The following is a 15,017-nucleotide window of genomic DNA, read 5'->3' on the forward strand; positions in this document are numbered from 1 at the left end:
CACATGACTTACATGTGCAATTTTTAGAAATATCAAATTAGGTATAAGATTTTGAAGAAAGAAATTATATAAACGTGTATATTGACTTTTACTACACATACATCTAAGAAAGCAATAATTTTGTTGTACCATTAAGTGGAAATCATTTATTACATGGCATGTTTACACCAACTCTAAAGAGAACCAAGCTGATTTCTGAAAGCAAAGAAAAAAAGAAAACAAAATCAAACATGAGCAATTCGGTCATGCTGAAACTGTCAACAGACTTAAGACCTGGCAGTCAAATGAAGCTATGGTTAGTTAATTTATGACATGTAAGGAAGCAATTCAAACCTATGTGAAAAATTTATAATCTGGTGGAATCTCAGGTGGTTTTAATTTTTTTTTTGACAAATTCCTGAGAGCAAGAGACGTGTTTAGTGCTGATGAAACTAAAAAAAAAAAAAAAAAAAAAAAAAGAAAAAGAAAAAAGAAAAAAGAAAGAAAACATTGCTGAGCTCCAGATTGCAAACCTTTCCCTGCCCCAGTTCCATCACTCTTAAAGCCGAGGCACACTGATGTGAGGTGTCAGGGGGCATGAAGCCCCTCCAGGTGGGCCGCAAAGTGAAGCCAGTGTGAATGCATGGAACATGCGTGTCTCTGTGGTTTAGGTTTGAGCTAGTGAGGTAAGATTTGCATTGTTGGGTGGAAGGGTTTGGAGACACTGGCACGGCTTCTTGTGACTCGGTAACCAGTTCTGGCCCAAGGTAGCAGGAAATCTTTGGAAGGTGTAGTAATGTTCACAATTACTTGTTTTGTGCATAAGAATCAGTTCAAGGCCAAGATCAGTTTTGAGCACTAACTGTGGCCCTCGAACTTTTAACTACAAGGTATCCTCTCAATGTATTTGTATAAATTATGCCACCACAGATAAAATTTGGCCACAAGAGGATACCCCTTAATTTTAGAAAAATGTATCTGTTTTTTCTTCGAAGGAAAGGATAGCACAGATGGAGATGTATGAAGGAGTCAAATCTTTTTGTCTCCTGTGTTACTCTTGTTGCTTCTTTGTTCTGAAATGTGGGGAAGAATCATGTCCCCCGTGAGAAGAAAAAGTCATTTAATATGGAGTAGAATAACCTTAACTATCACTTCCAAACTAAGCGAAGCGGTCCATCAAACCCTGAATACTTCACCAGACACAGCTGGTAATAGGAACTGAACAATTGCTTCTCTTTTTTATTGTTAAGGATGCTGTTAGTCAATCTAAATATGGTAATTATCAAAAACTCCAAACTCAAATAAAACAAAATTCAAATCAAATTCTTTGGGAATGCTTGTATAAACAAAAGCAAGACCTAATTAACAGTTAGTACATTTTTTATAAGGTGCAAAAGGAGGACCTATGTGGGAAAAGCTAAATTTTCATTTCCACCTAAGCAGTCACTCTGAATACTTTACAGGTCCAATGTAGTAACAGCATTTGCTTCTACTGCCCATTTTCAGCAATACATTGTTCTCTCCGGAGAAGGCCATTTGTGAAGTCAGAACACTGCAGTGAAAAACAGTGGCACTGAAGGCAGAAGCAACAAAAGACAAACTTCTGAAACAGGACTTACTGAAATGAACTTTTAAAGCCGAGGTAGCCTGAAAGGATTGGCCTTGTGTGAGGGCGCTGGGGAGCAGTGCCATCAGAGGGGAATCTCCATCGCAGGCACCCCAACACTCTCTGTACAAACGGTGACTTCAGGCCTTCCCTGATTTCCTTCCTTCTCCGATGAAGCGGTGACGCTCCTCCTCTGCTGTGTGCACACCATCCTCCAGCCTCCAGCTGCGGGTCTTCAGAACACTGACGGTTCATACAGTAGTATAGCAGGCAGCATGGTCCCACTGCTTCACATTAACGCCAAATGCCAAGCTTGGAACAGTTATTTGGTATTTCCCACCCCACCCCACCCTATACACAAAACAGGTCATTTAGTTTTCAGCTTACTCCCATCCAATGAATTTGCAATTTGCTCAAGAGTTTACATAGGTGCAGACTTTCTTGCACAGTGAGCCAATGCCTGCAGCATTATATTTTTTCCTGACTTATAGAAGCATCTGACTTAATCAGAAAATGATGGGGGATGAACATGTTGGATTGCGCATCATCAGACCTGCTTAGATGCTCAGTTTTGTTCATAGTGTTCCATCATTGCTTTATTCTCCAGCAATTTTAACAGCAGGAACTAGAGTTAACAATGATAACGTGGGAATTATTTCAGCATGGCTTCAAGACATGGCATTGGTAAGAGTTTGACAGAATTGCGTAATTTCTGATATCTGTGGGGAAAAGACTGTCTGAATTATACGATCTATCCTGCAAGATGATTTATCATTCAATATTTACTCTTCAGGAGGGAGTCTCATGAATTTATAGTTTGGATCTGAAACATGGGAACTAACCTAATTTGGGGGAAAGAACCTGTATTTCCAATGTGGCCATGGGACATTTTTCCTTTTCCCAATCTCATATATAGTACCCAAATAAAAACAAACTTAAAAGATGTCTTACAGTATTTTGTCTTTCACTCAGCTTCTTAGAGCTGCAGACTCAGTTACTATAAAATACTCTACACACTTCAAAATTACATAGGAAACACCCAGAGTAACTAAATAAATAAAAGGCTACAGAAAACCGGAACAGTACTGTGTCTCCAGCTGAGACAAAATCTTTTGCTTCCAGCATGGCAGAGAAGGGCTAGGACAATTTTTTTTTTTTCCAAAAGATTTATATACAGGTTTGAATCCAGAAAATAAGGTTGAAAGCATAAATATGGGTAATTTCAACTAAATTCAGAATTGGTTTCAGAAAGATATGATACAACAATTTAGAATAGCACAAAGCAGAAGAGCACAAGGTTTTGGTTTGCTTGAGATATACATAAGGTGCAACAACTTTCTCTCTTGAGGATACTGTGGGACCCACGTTAGTGTGGATGGTGGCTGCTGGCAGACTAAAGTACACACCACAGCAACAGATGACTTCTCCTAAATCCAACAGAATGAGAGAAACAAAATGAAAATGCCAACTGTGGGTTGGGGGATAGGAAGAGCTCTACCATAGCAGTCTAAAATATTTGTGCTAACCAAAGTTATCATCTGAAAAGACCAACCCCTCTCCAGTACATTCGGGGTAGGGGAAGCACTACTGCTGGAATCAGGACCTCACCCAGAAACGATAAGGCGAGTGCCTAAGGAACTAGAAAGATTTGCGGGATTTCTGCTACTCTCAGAGCTTAACCACTTAAAAATTAAACATTTTACCAAAAAGAGGGGGGGAGGGGAGGCTTGTTTTAAAGTATCTGAAAACAGTCATATGCAGTAAGTTGCCCTCCTACACCCACCCCTGATTAAGGAAAAAGCCACTGAGGTTTAGGAAAAAGCAGATCAAGTAAGATATTAATCACATAGAAAAAAGTAATATTCTGTTTTGCTTCATTTTTAAAAAAGGTCCCATGAATATACAGCAATCTATTAAAGAAGTCTAGTGAAATGTAATTGGAGGACTGAAGGGGGGTGCGCTGGCAAAAACAGATCTAGTCTAACGTGTTCTACAGAATAACAAGTTAGTACCATTGTCAAGGTGCATGTTCTGCACCATACAATTTGTGTTGTTAGTTTCTCAGGTTTTTTTATTTTTTTGGATTTTTAGCTGATCAGAATTTTTAAATCACTATTAGCATGTGGTCCAAAACTCCAACAGCCACCAACACCAGGACCCAAAAATTTTCAGACATTCACTTTTGCTTTGAAATTTATAAAATATTAATAAAACAGCATCATAATAAAAAATAGTATGCTAAAACCTGGGGCTGCTCACTTATATGTCTATGTGAATGGGGTTAAGGTATAGCTTCTGATTAACCTCTTACTAATTCCTTCTTCCTCCCATCCCCACAGTGAACACGCATTTTTTTAGGATATTATCTCAAAGCTTACTGCCCTTTTTGCCTGCTTTGAAAATAGGAATAACTAGATTTTTTTTCCCAATCCTGTTAGTATGTTGTACATATTTTTCAGCACCGTAACTGAAGTAATATCTACAACCACAAGAAGCTAAACCTAGTCAGTATTAATAGAGTCACTTTTTGTGTATGGCTATTAGGTCAATTTACAATTAGAAAACAAATCATCATTACAATTCAGTGAAGTATAAATAAGACAGCTAGATAAAACCATGTAAACTGTCACCATTTAGAGATCTAATTCAAAAGCTTTCAAACTCGAACCAGCACTATCAAAAATCTGCCAGTTTGAAAACCATTAAAAATTATTGCTGGAATCCAATATTTAAAATTTGGTAGTTTGTGCTGTGACGCAAGAGTGGGGAAATACTTTGTGCTATGGAACAAATACCCTGTTAAATCTGCAGCCTCAGACTAATTTTGATTTATCACTTTGCATCTGTTGCTAGGAAACCAGACACTGTGAACGTCAGGTGGTTATGTCAATATGTTCAATGTTCTAAGCCAGTTAATCCACTTGGCACTGGCATATGTACGGTTGGTTCTATGTTCAAAAGCAATAAAACACAAAAATGAAACAAGAAAGTTGCGGAGGGATCTATGACTGAGAGGTCCACTCTGGTCAGGCACACCTCCCTCTTTATGTACACAATACCTCCTGCACAATACAAACTTGAAATGGCTCTAAACAACTGCAGTGCCGTTAGGCTGTGCATAGCAATTGCAACCCGTCCAGTCTGTCTGTCATGGATGGAAAAGGTCGGGAGCTCCAAGTCCATATGAAGTGAGTGTCTTCAATGTGGTTAGAATAGTGAAGTAATACTAAGGTCACTTCTGAATAATATTTTTGTCTTTTTTTGTTTGTATGAACGATCCTTGGCCACTTAGACCCCTGTGTAAAAATAAAAGAATCCTCAAGGCATGAAAACATTAATAATCTGTAATCTGCAGGACTCTTCCCCTGTCTGGGAAAAATATTTGCCACAATTTGCCCCAAGCAAATTCTTCTTGGTCATTCAAAGCTAAGAAAAAAATTCAGATTGTAAGAATTGTAATTTTTCTCTCTCTCTTTTTTTTTTTTTTTTTTTGCCAGCAAACTACCACTCTGGTGGCAAATATAAAAGTGCAGAATATATGGACCACAAGGCCGAGCATACACCGCTAACAATGGTACATTTGCCTGTCCATGCTGCCTGGGAGTCTAGGAACAGGCTTTTTAATATTTATTCTACAGTATAAATGTAGGTATAACCTATTATATAAACCATCTTAGAACTTAAATCTCCATGTACAAAAAAGACTAAGAATATCTAATAATAACTAGTGCAGTGCGTCAGTTTTTGTTTTTTTTGTTTGTTTTTTGTTTTGTTTTGAAAGAATAACTAGGTAATATATGAAACTAGTTTCACACTCTCTGGTTGGTAAAAGAGATGCTGAATGAGCTACAGTAAAGGCAGCCTTTTACCAAGTTACCACCTGTTACTGCCAAAAGCCTTCAATAGAAAGCAAAGCTCCAGGCTTGTCCCGCCTCTGCTCAGTATCAACAAATAATATCACCCTCAAAGATTCTGGGTTCTGAAAGAACAAACTGGCCAGGATGCTCAATTCTGCTTCAAGTGAATCCGGGCCGCCAGGTAGGGCACAAAACCACTTGTTTGCAGTCTGTATTTTCCACCACATGGACTCACTAGCATCCCTTGGTAAAGACAAGGCTAGGGAAGGAGGTAAAGCACAGGGTCTGACAATTAAAGGGCGCTTCACTGGTCAGCACAAGAAATAAGTACAGGAGCCTGTGGCATTTCTTTTGGCTGTCCATCATGGGTGAGCGGAGTTGATCTCTGACCTCTGCAAAACAAGAAAAAAGGTCACTTACTCAAGGCGTGTATCAGAGGCAGAAGAGGATTTTGAATAACAAATAATAAAAATCTTCCCAGTATTTTCAGAGAAGCTGTTGATGATCGGTTGTTACTTACGTCATTTACTCAAGATTCATTTTGTCCTTTGAGTTCCTTCTCTTTTCCTGCCTCTCTGCCCTCATCATGTTTATTTCAATGACAATGATACAACTCAAGAACATATTCTCTGGTCTCTAACAACTAAACATGTTTTATGGATATGAAACTTGCAGTACCAACACATTAGGTGCAACTCCTTAAGAAGTGGAAAATTTTGAATTAAAGTCATTTCTGGGACAACTACCTTCCTTTTGACCCAATGGGACTAAAAATGACGTATCCTTTGGCTTGTTCCAAGGGGGAAATCTTTTCCTTAATAACTAGTAAACTCTAGACTTGTTTCTTAAGTTATGTAACACACTCAGTGTAAAACTTCAGACTAACAGTAGCATCAATGAAGAGAGAGATTATGATTCTAAATGAATGAAAAGTGAGCAATGAAGAAACAATGACACCCCTCTAATAAAAAAAAGAGAAGTCTCCTAGGTACATAGAGTATATACTGGGGAGGAAGCAAGTACTAACGTGAAATTTCAGATTAAAACAAAAATCCAAGAACCAGCGTTGTGGTGAATCAGGCTGAGTCCCTGCCTGTGACACCAGAATTCCATGTGGACACCAATTCATCTCCCGGCTGTGCCACTTCATACCCAGAGCTCTGGTAACGGCCTGTGAAAACCGGTGAAAGATGGCAGAAGTATCTGAGCCCGTGCCATCCATATGAAAAAACTGAAAGAAGCTCCTGGTTCCTAAATCTGCCTTAGCCCAACCCTGGCTATTGCAGCTACTTGGGGAGTAAACCAATAGAAGATTTTGTGCTTTTTTTTTTTTTCTGTACCTTACCTTTACAAATAAATCTTGCAAAAAAGAATGTAAGGAAGAAAGAAAAAATTTCACACAAACAGAAAATTAATGTAAATTTTTACCATGTGGATTGGAACTATGCCAAACACAGCCAGTTTTCCAATAAGCTTTTGATTAATTCATAGTAAGAAACAATTTAATTTGAGGTCATGAAAAATTTCTTTGAAATTTTTTGCAATTACTAGAGTTTTTCATCCTGAAACACAGAGTAAGATGTGTCCTGAACATGTGCAGGTAGGCCCAGCAAGCAGAGATAACGCACACCCATGGCTCTGTGCCCCAGAAATGTCTGTGCTGCCTAAGACTACACTGAAAATATGGGAAGTCATAGCAATGCTCCCATTGGCCCAACCCTCCTCTGGAGTAACTTCTTCAGATCACACAGAAAAAAAGGAGATATTTTAACATCCAAGCAATATATGCCCCACAAATATATCTAAGTTTGTCTTGCTGCAGAAAAAAAGAAAACTAACTCAGACGAATTACAACATTTGGGGACTTCAGACTCTGATGATCATTTAATAACCCAAGATGCTCAAGGATTTCGTAAAAACCAAATGTGTTACAATAAAACCTCTGGATGAATCTGTTTATTCATATAGGAGTGTTATGTTCAATATGTTCAACTCTGCTTAAAGATGATGAAATCAAATTGCTTAATTTTTGCCTTTAAAATTATATATCTAGTATATTAACAGATCCTAAGAATTTCAGTAAGCATTGGAAAGAGAGAAGAAATAAAAGATGAACAATGTAGTACAAAAACTGCAAGAGAAAGAGAGGAATAGGGTGAGAGCTCCACTTCATCAGTGGGAGAGGGCAAGGTGTCAGGAGCATGATGGGAAACAGTGATGTGGTACACCTAACTGATGGATCTAGCTCTGGGGCGCGGTAGGGTGGAGCCAGCCAGGATTCTTCATGTTTTTGTGACATGACTGAAGCTTGCTTAGGCAGCAAACTAGAGCAAAAAGTGACGTCTTCAGTTTAGATACTGACTCAGGAATTGGGGGTATGTGCTTGGTAAATTAACTGCACCATCATCAAAAAGTGACATTTTATCAGGCCCAGTGCAGTGGCCTAGTGGTTAAAGTCTTCGCCTTGAATGCACCAGAATCCCATATGGGCGCCGGTTCTAATCCTGGCCGTGCTACTTCCCATCCAGCTCCCTGCTCATGGTCTGAGAAAATAGTCATGTCAGCCCAAAGCCTTGGGACCCTGCACCTGCGTGGGAGACCTGGAGGATGTTCCTGGCTCTTATCTTCAGATTGGCACAGCACCGGCCATCGCGGCCACTTGGGGAGTGAAAGATCTTCCTCACTGTATATCTGACTTTGCAATAAAAAAAAAATAAATCTTTTAAAAAGTGACATTTTATCGCCATGTAAAGGCTAATTTTAGAGTTAAGTTTAATGAGCTTTCCTTCATATAAAACAGCAGTAACTAAAACAGACATTTAACACGGGTTGGTGAGAATTCTGTGTGTGTTTCAAAGTTCCTTTTATGCTGGGTTTTTAACCTATTGCTACATTTTTCAGGGCAAAATGTGGGTAATATACTTCTGCCTCTGGGAGCAGGCATTGTGGTGAAGTGGGTTAAACTGCTGTTGGCATCACCAACATCCCATATGGATGTCGGTGTCCAGGTGCTCCACTTCCAAACTAGTTCTCTGCTTATGTGCTTTCCTGGGAAAGCAGCGGAGGATGGTCCAGGTGCTTGGGTGTCTGCACCCACATGGGAGACCTTAGTGAAGCTCCTGGCTTCTGTCTGGCCCAGCCTGCCCTGGCAGTTGTGACCATTTGGGGAGGGAACCAACAGAGGGAAAAATCTATTTCTTTTGCTCTAACTCTTTTAAATAGAAAAATAAATCTTTAACACAAATACATACATCTATAATACACGTGTTTATAGATGCATATATTTGTATCCATAATTCTATGGGACACCTCCTAAATTATGGACCAAGGTGATGCATAATTAATAATTAATTGTTATGCAACCCAGGAACACAAACATTCAGGTTGTAGACAAAGGGTTGGTTGGTAGATCTGCTTCAAGAGGTAAGGGCTAAAATGAGAAGTAATCCTCTCCAAAGTGCTTTAACTTCCTTAAAAAATTCTACTCATCTATATTATTCTTTCTAAACAGAGGTTAATAATAGAAAAAAAAGTTTATATCCTTTACTTGTATCACACTGCTTATATGCCAGCTCCCTAATATGGAAGGACAGATCTCCAAAACTACCTAATTTATTTATCAATTCCTTTAATTGGTCATTCACTTACTGAGGTAACAGCAATTGTCTAAGCAAGCGGGAGACATGCATAAAACCAGGGCTTGGCTTTCAAAATATCCTGAGAGGAAACAGGTGCATGAACAGCTGACGCTGATGCTCTGGGCAGCTTGTCTGAGAGAGGCACCTATACAGTGGACAGAGGTAGTCTGGGGCACTGGAAGAGGACTGGGAGAAGAGGATCAAGGACTAGCACCAGAGGAGGAGCAGCTGTTTTCCTGGGAGGAGGACATAGCAAGGCAGGAGCTGAGTTTACCTGGGTAGGAGCAAATGATTCCATGCAGCTGCAAGGTAGAGAGTGTGCAAGGCTAGGAGGTAAGAGGGGAGGGATGGGAGAGGAAAGGGTTATTGTAGCCTTCAGCTGTTCGCAAACCAGGGGTCATGGAAGGCAGGTTAACAGAGCAAGTGAGCAATCATAACCACGCTAAGAGAATGCAGGCAGCAGCCACAGTGACTGTGGAATGACTTTGCTGAGCCTGAAGTACAATTCCCTTCTACATTCTTACATAATCTCTTATTTCCACGTTTCACTGGAACACTTTGTAAGATTTAGACAGATATTTTAAATTCTCTTGCAGGTGCACGTGTTTGTCCTTTGGAGGTGTCTGTGAAGCTCCAGGAGTGGAGCAATATCTATGCCTTACCGTCCTCTGAGACATTGGTGGATTTTAACAGCGTCTGTCAGCACTCACTTGCTATTAAAACTTGCAGTGTACACATGAAAAGCAATGTGACTTCTTGGAAATATCCAGGGGCTATTTCTGAAGAAGCACTAGAACCGCGATATGACAGGTAAAGAGCAGAAAGCAAACACAGCTCACACCAGAGCCTCCAGGATGTGGTGCCGGGCCAGACCTCGAGATCTCTTGTACCACAGACTAAAAGGACCTTATGTATGGGTTATCCATTTTGAATAAAAACACAAAATGCCTGAATTTACAAAAATATATTTCTGCTCTTCCAAAGAATCCAATAACTATAATACACAGTGGGCATTTAATACTATTTCTGTGGGACTTTGCTGTGTTCAGAGTTTTCACAATCATGAACATGGCTAATTCTTACAACTTCATGATTCCTTGAGAGTATTATTATGCTTTTTGTTGAGATATGAAATTGGGCAAGCTGCCCATTCCAGCGCTGGCATCCCATATGGGCGCTGGTTCAAGTCCTGGTTGGTTCACTTTCCATCCAGTTACCTTCTAATGCATCCAGGAAAGCAATAGGGAATAGGCCATGCACTTGGGCCCGTGCACCCATAATGGAGGCTAGGAAGAAGCTCCTGGCTTGTGGCTTCGGCCCAGCCAATACTGGTCATTGTAGCTATCTGGGGAGTGAACTAGCAGAAGGAAGCCTTCCCTTTCTCTCCACTCCCCTTCTCCTACTCCTCTCTCTCTTTCTCTCTGTAGCTCTAACTTTCAAATAAACAAATGTTTTTTAAGAAATAACACAGATGTGAACACGGAAGTCCAGAAGCACTAGACTTGAAGCAAAAGTACCATCTCTTCTTGTTGTAAAGAAGGAAAAAATCAAACCAACAGAAGTGAATGATCATTCTTAAGACCTCTCAAGTTTTCAGGTGTCAGAGTCAGGACTCCAATCTGGGCTCACCATCTGACTCCAGAGCTCAGTTTAAGTAGTTAAAGCTGCCTTCCTGCTTCAGGCTTTTTTTTTTTTTTTTAAGATTTATTTATTTTTATTACAAAGTCAGATCTACATAGAGCAGGATTCACTTCCTAAGTGTCCATTGATTCACTCCCTAAGTGGCAGCAATGGCTGCAACTGAGCTGATCCAAAGCCAGGAGCCAGGAACTTCCTCCAGGTCGCTCACGCAGGTGCAGGTTCCCAATGCTTTGAGCCATCCTCAATTGCTTTCCCAGGCCACAAGCAGGGAGCTGGATGGGAAGTGGAACTACCGGGATTAGAACCAGCACTCTGGGGACTCACACCAAAGACACTGCCGCAAGGCAGTGAACGAATCCTCGGCCTCCCTCAGGACCCAAGAGAGCTCTTCCCTCAGGGTAAGTCCACCAAGAGGGATCTTGGGAACTGGATTAAAATTCCTAGCTCTGCCCTGCTGCTAAGATCTTGCAGCTGGGTGAGTTTGGGAGGGGTTCAGGCCTTGGGGTTGGGGGCATTTGCCACTCCCTGCAGTGTGGTGACTGTGGGGGTGCCCCTGTAGGGTCAGACCCAATGCTGGGGACTCATGCAAAGACACTGCCGCAAGGCAGTGAATGAGTCCTCGGCCTCCCCCAGGGCGGCCAGTGCACCAAGTGGTGCAAGGCTTTGCCTACTGGCTGCCCCGTGGCGAACTCTGGGGCTTTTAAGACATGTAGTTGCTGTCTGGGGACACTCATGACTAAGGCCGGTTTGAATGTAGGTGATAAGTGAATTTTGGGTGATTCTCAGTGACAGGGTCATGAAAGATTCAGGCATGCGTGGGGACCAAGACCTGGTGGTTTGGAGGGAAGTATCCAGAAGATAATTTGAGTTACACAGATGCAACAGCTCAATTAGGAATACAGAGATGGGCTATTAGCACAGAACATCACTGATTGCCACACATTAGCTCACACTAAAGCTATGGATGGGGGCCTCTTTGGCAGTGTTAGGTACCATTACCCGACTGAGTGGTGGAGTTGTGGAGTGGTCACATTTGGCAGGATCAAGACACTATCCAGCATGCAAGAGAACTTGGTCTGGAAGTAGACTCTGTGGGGTTGTGTGGGCCCAACCCTCTGGAATATAAGTTCTCCTGGTTAGCTCGAAAGCTGGGGTTGCAATGGTCTAAGCTAGGTGTGACCATGCCACCTGCCATCTCTCATGGGTAAAGGAACCCACAACAGTCAGGGTAGGTCAAGGCAGCAGCACCCAAATGCTCATCCTTAAACAGGATGTGAAGTGGGCTGGGCTGCCACTGGAAGGGGGCAGAATGGGCAGGGCTGAACAAACCTTAACTCACAAGAAACAACAGAAATCAGGTTGGAGCATAGGTCATGCCACGTAGGTCCTTGCACCTACTGATCTGCGTGAGACAGAGGCACTAAGCCACAGCATCCAAGGGGCCAGGACAAGTGAGGGGCTCTGCCAAGCTGAGACAGAACAACCACTGGCCTGCACATGATCTAAGGCTGGGAATATTCCTGGTTGGGGAACTAAGGGGACACCCTAGCTGGGTTGAGTTTCCCACCAAAGAGTACATGGGCTGGAATGGGGCTGCATTCTGATCAGGATACGATTGTAATCTCACTTGGCACAAGTGTGGACTGGGACTGGAAGCACCAAGCCAGGCCAAACTCCAACACCATCTGGTGCTCTGGAGGACTGAGGAGAGATGTGTGACAGACTAGGCTAGGTCTCAGCCCTTACTGAACCATGTGTGAGCTGTATGGGGTATGGAAGAGCTGTGGTTGGGTTGAAACATCCAACAGTGAGAACCAGATTGGGTTGAAGGCTAGTCAGGAAAAGCCACTGTTCTTGTTAGGACAGGAGGTAAACTGAGTAGGGCTGGTTCATGGACCCACTGGTATATGCAAAAACTGGCATTGGGAGAGGTTCTGATGGAGGAGCCTGGGCAACTTCTCTGGCAGGACACAGTCCCTGCAGGTAAGTACGAAAAGCACAATAGGGAATAACCCAGAACAGGCAATGGAAATTATCCCACTGGCATATACATGGCATGGGTTGGGGGCAGACTAGGCTGAACCTGTTCACATTACCTACTGGTGAATCTGAGCACCAGAACAGAGTGTGGGTCGAGCCAGGTTCAGTTGCAACACATACCAGTACACAACAAGTAATGCCAAGGTGAGATGAGCCGTACCAGATGTGGTTGCAGCACCCAAACAGCACATGTGATAATCACGGGGAGGAGGCAAAGCCAACAGGGGAACATGGGCTCCCCTGCTGGACAACTACTTCCATTGGAAAGCGTGAGTTAGGATCGGGGTAGTTCAGACTAGGCAGGGCTATAACACCTGAGGGCCTCATGGTGAACTGACTGTTCCAACTGGTGCAAGCAAAAATTAGAGTGGGTTGAGGATTGTTTGGGCTTAGCCGCAGCATTAGCTGGCAGAGGCTGGCACTGGGAGCTAATTCTGTCAAGTCAAATGCCAGAACCACCTGGAGATTGCATAATCTGGGAGTCGAAGTGGCCTAGTAGGAAAATAGTGGGCACCTCCCTCAGGGTTAACACCCTCACTGGACAGCACAAAAACTAGGATAGGGGTAGGGGTGGCTAGACAGAAAGGCACCTGCCAGTAGGTGTATGGGCTGGATAATAGGTTGGTTGGGTTGAACTAGGCTTCAATGCCCAATGACATGTGCGAGAGCTAAATGGGATGTTGGACAGACTGGACAAGCCTGCGGTACATACTGGCAAGCATGGGAACCAGGGTAGGGGGCAGAACTGGTAGGGGTTTTGGGGAGTCGTCCCAACTAGGCTGTAGCTCCAACTGGTTTGCGTGAGACCGAGTATGAAGTGGGTAGAATCGAGCTGGACTACAACACCCGTCAGTTCACGAGGAAGACAGGGCTGGAAACAGAACAGACCCAGCAATCTCAACGACCAGCACGTGCATAAGATGATTGGTGTGATGGACGGTGTTGGAGTCTGTACTAGCAAACTCACTCAAGAATCAGATCTGGGATCATCTCAGATGAAGTTTCTTTGGAGATCCCTCCAACTGAACTGCTGATCTTCGAACCCCAACCATCAAGAGACTGTCAGCCAGTGGACTCTGAATAGATTTCATTGTGATTGGAACTGTGAGATTGGCAGCAATTCAGAACTGATAAACTATCAAAACTGAGCAGGACCCTTGGAGCGCGCCTCCTGTTGGGGATTGGGGATGGGTGGGAGGTTGGATGGGGCTTTTCCCTTTGCTATTCCCCTAACCCCAGATACAGGGAAAAATGATAATATTAGTGTGGAAACAATGGTATTACCCACTTTCACCCTGTAGCCCTTGACCCTTTGTACCCTAATCAACTAAGATAATTGAAAAAAAAAAAAAAAGAACCAGCACTCATATGGGATCCATAAGGACTTTAGCTGCTAGGCTACCACACTGGGCCCCCTGCTCCAGGCTTTTTATGAAAATGCAGTTAAGCTACATGGTAATACACACAAAATACTTGGCTGGCTCTATTCCCTCTTATTTTCCCACATTGCTAATCAGCTCACAGACTTTTCTAGCACCTCATACAATCAATAGTGCTCTCTCAGCAAGTCTGAGGGCTAAAGTATTGAGAAAAATGTCCCAAAGTGTATCAGGAAGGTTAATCTGGTTCCCATGTTAATTTCTTCATCCAAGTTCTAACCTGTGCACATTCTCCATGGCTGCCACTTCGGCCAATGCAGCGAGGCTAAAGAACGCAGACACCGCGGGCATTTCCGGAGTACTGCTCCGAGTCTCTTCAGCCTCAGGCTGGTGGGAGCACTCATCATTGCAGTCGGCCTCAGCTGCCTTGGGGAGACTCCTCCGCAGGTGCTCCTTTGGTTTGTCATCTGTAACAAAAGGTGGATCTATCATGAGAGGAGCGCTCAGTTTTCTCCAGAAGGATGCAGAGAGGACACCTTGCCAGGCAGTGTAAAAGGAGGGAACATTCTTTACCTTTCCATTGAACATGAAAGCTCTGACAGAATTCCCCCACAGTAACAAAATCCCTTTATTAAGCTAATTTGCAGCAATCCCTCAGTACTGAAGCCTAGAGCTAAGCTGCAGAGAAGCTGTGTTTTATTCAGGGTTGAAGAATGAGTCAGTTTAGGAGTGAGGCAAAATGAGCTTTGGTCAAAATCAAACCCCTGAATGAGGTGCCTGGAGATGCCCCAAAGTGGCCTTTACAAACCCAAATGGCTAAACATTTCTCATGACGCTGCAGCAGGCACTGCTACGGCAACTCAGACATTTGGTATGT

General features: G+C 42.7%; 1 protein-coding gene across 2 annotated transcripts in view; it reads right to left on the reverse strand.

The window, feature by feature from the left end:
* Nucleotides 1-819: 819 nt before the first annotated feature.
* Nucleotides 820-15,017, reverse strand: part of BBX (BBX high mobility group box domain containing) — a 275,103-nt gene continuing 260,905 nt past the window's right edge. For both annotated transcript variants that reach the window (XM_040980525.1, XM_040980524.1), the window contains 2 exons: nucleotides 14,421-14,607; nucleotides 820-5,834 (listed from right to left, as the gene is read on the reverse strand). In XM_040980525.1, coding sequence (XP_040836459.1) covers nucleotides 5,747-5,834; nucleotides 14,421-14,607 — 275 coding nt within the window. In that variant the 3' untranslated portion in view covers nucleotides 820-5,746. The remainder of the gene's footprint in view (nucleotides 5,835-14,420; nucleotides 14,608-15,017) is intronic.

This window comes from Ochotona curzoniae, unplaced genomic scaffold (genome assembly GCF_017591425.1).
Source record: "Ochotona curzoniae isolate NIBS_2020 unplaced genomic scaffold, NIBS_Ocur_1.0 contig_3498, whole genome shotgun sequence".
Classification (NCBI taxonomy): Eukaryota; Metazoa; Chordata; class Mammalia; order Lagomorpha; family Ochotonidae; genus Ochotona; species Ochotona curzoniae.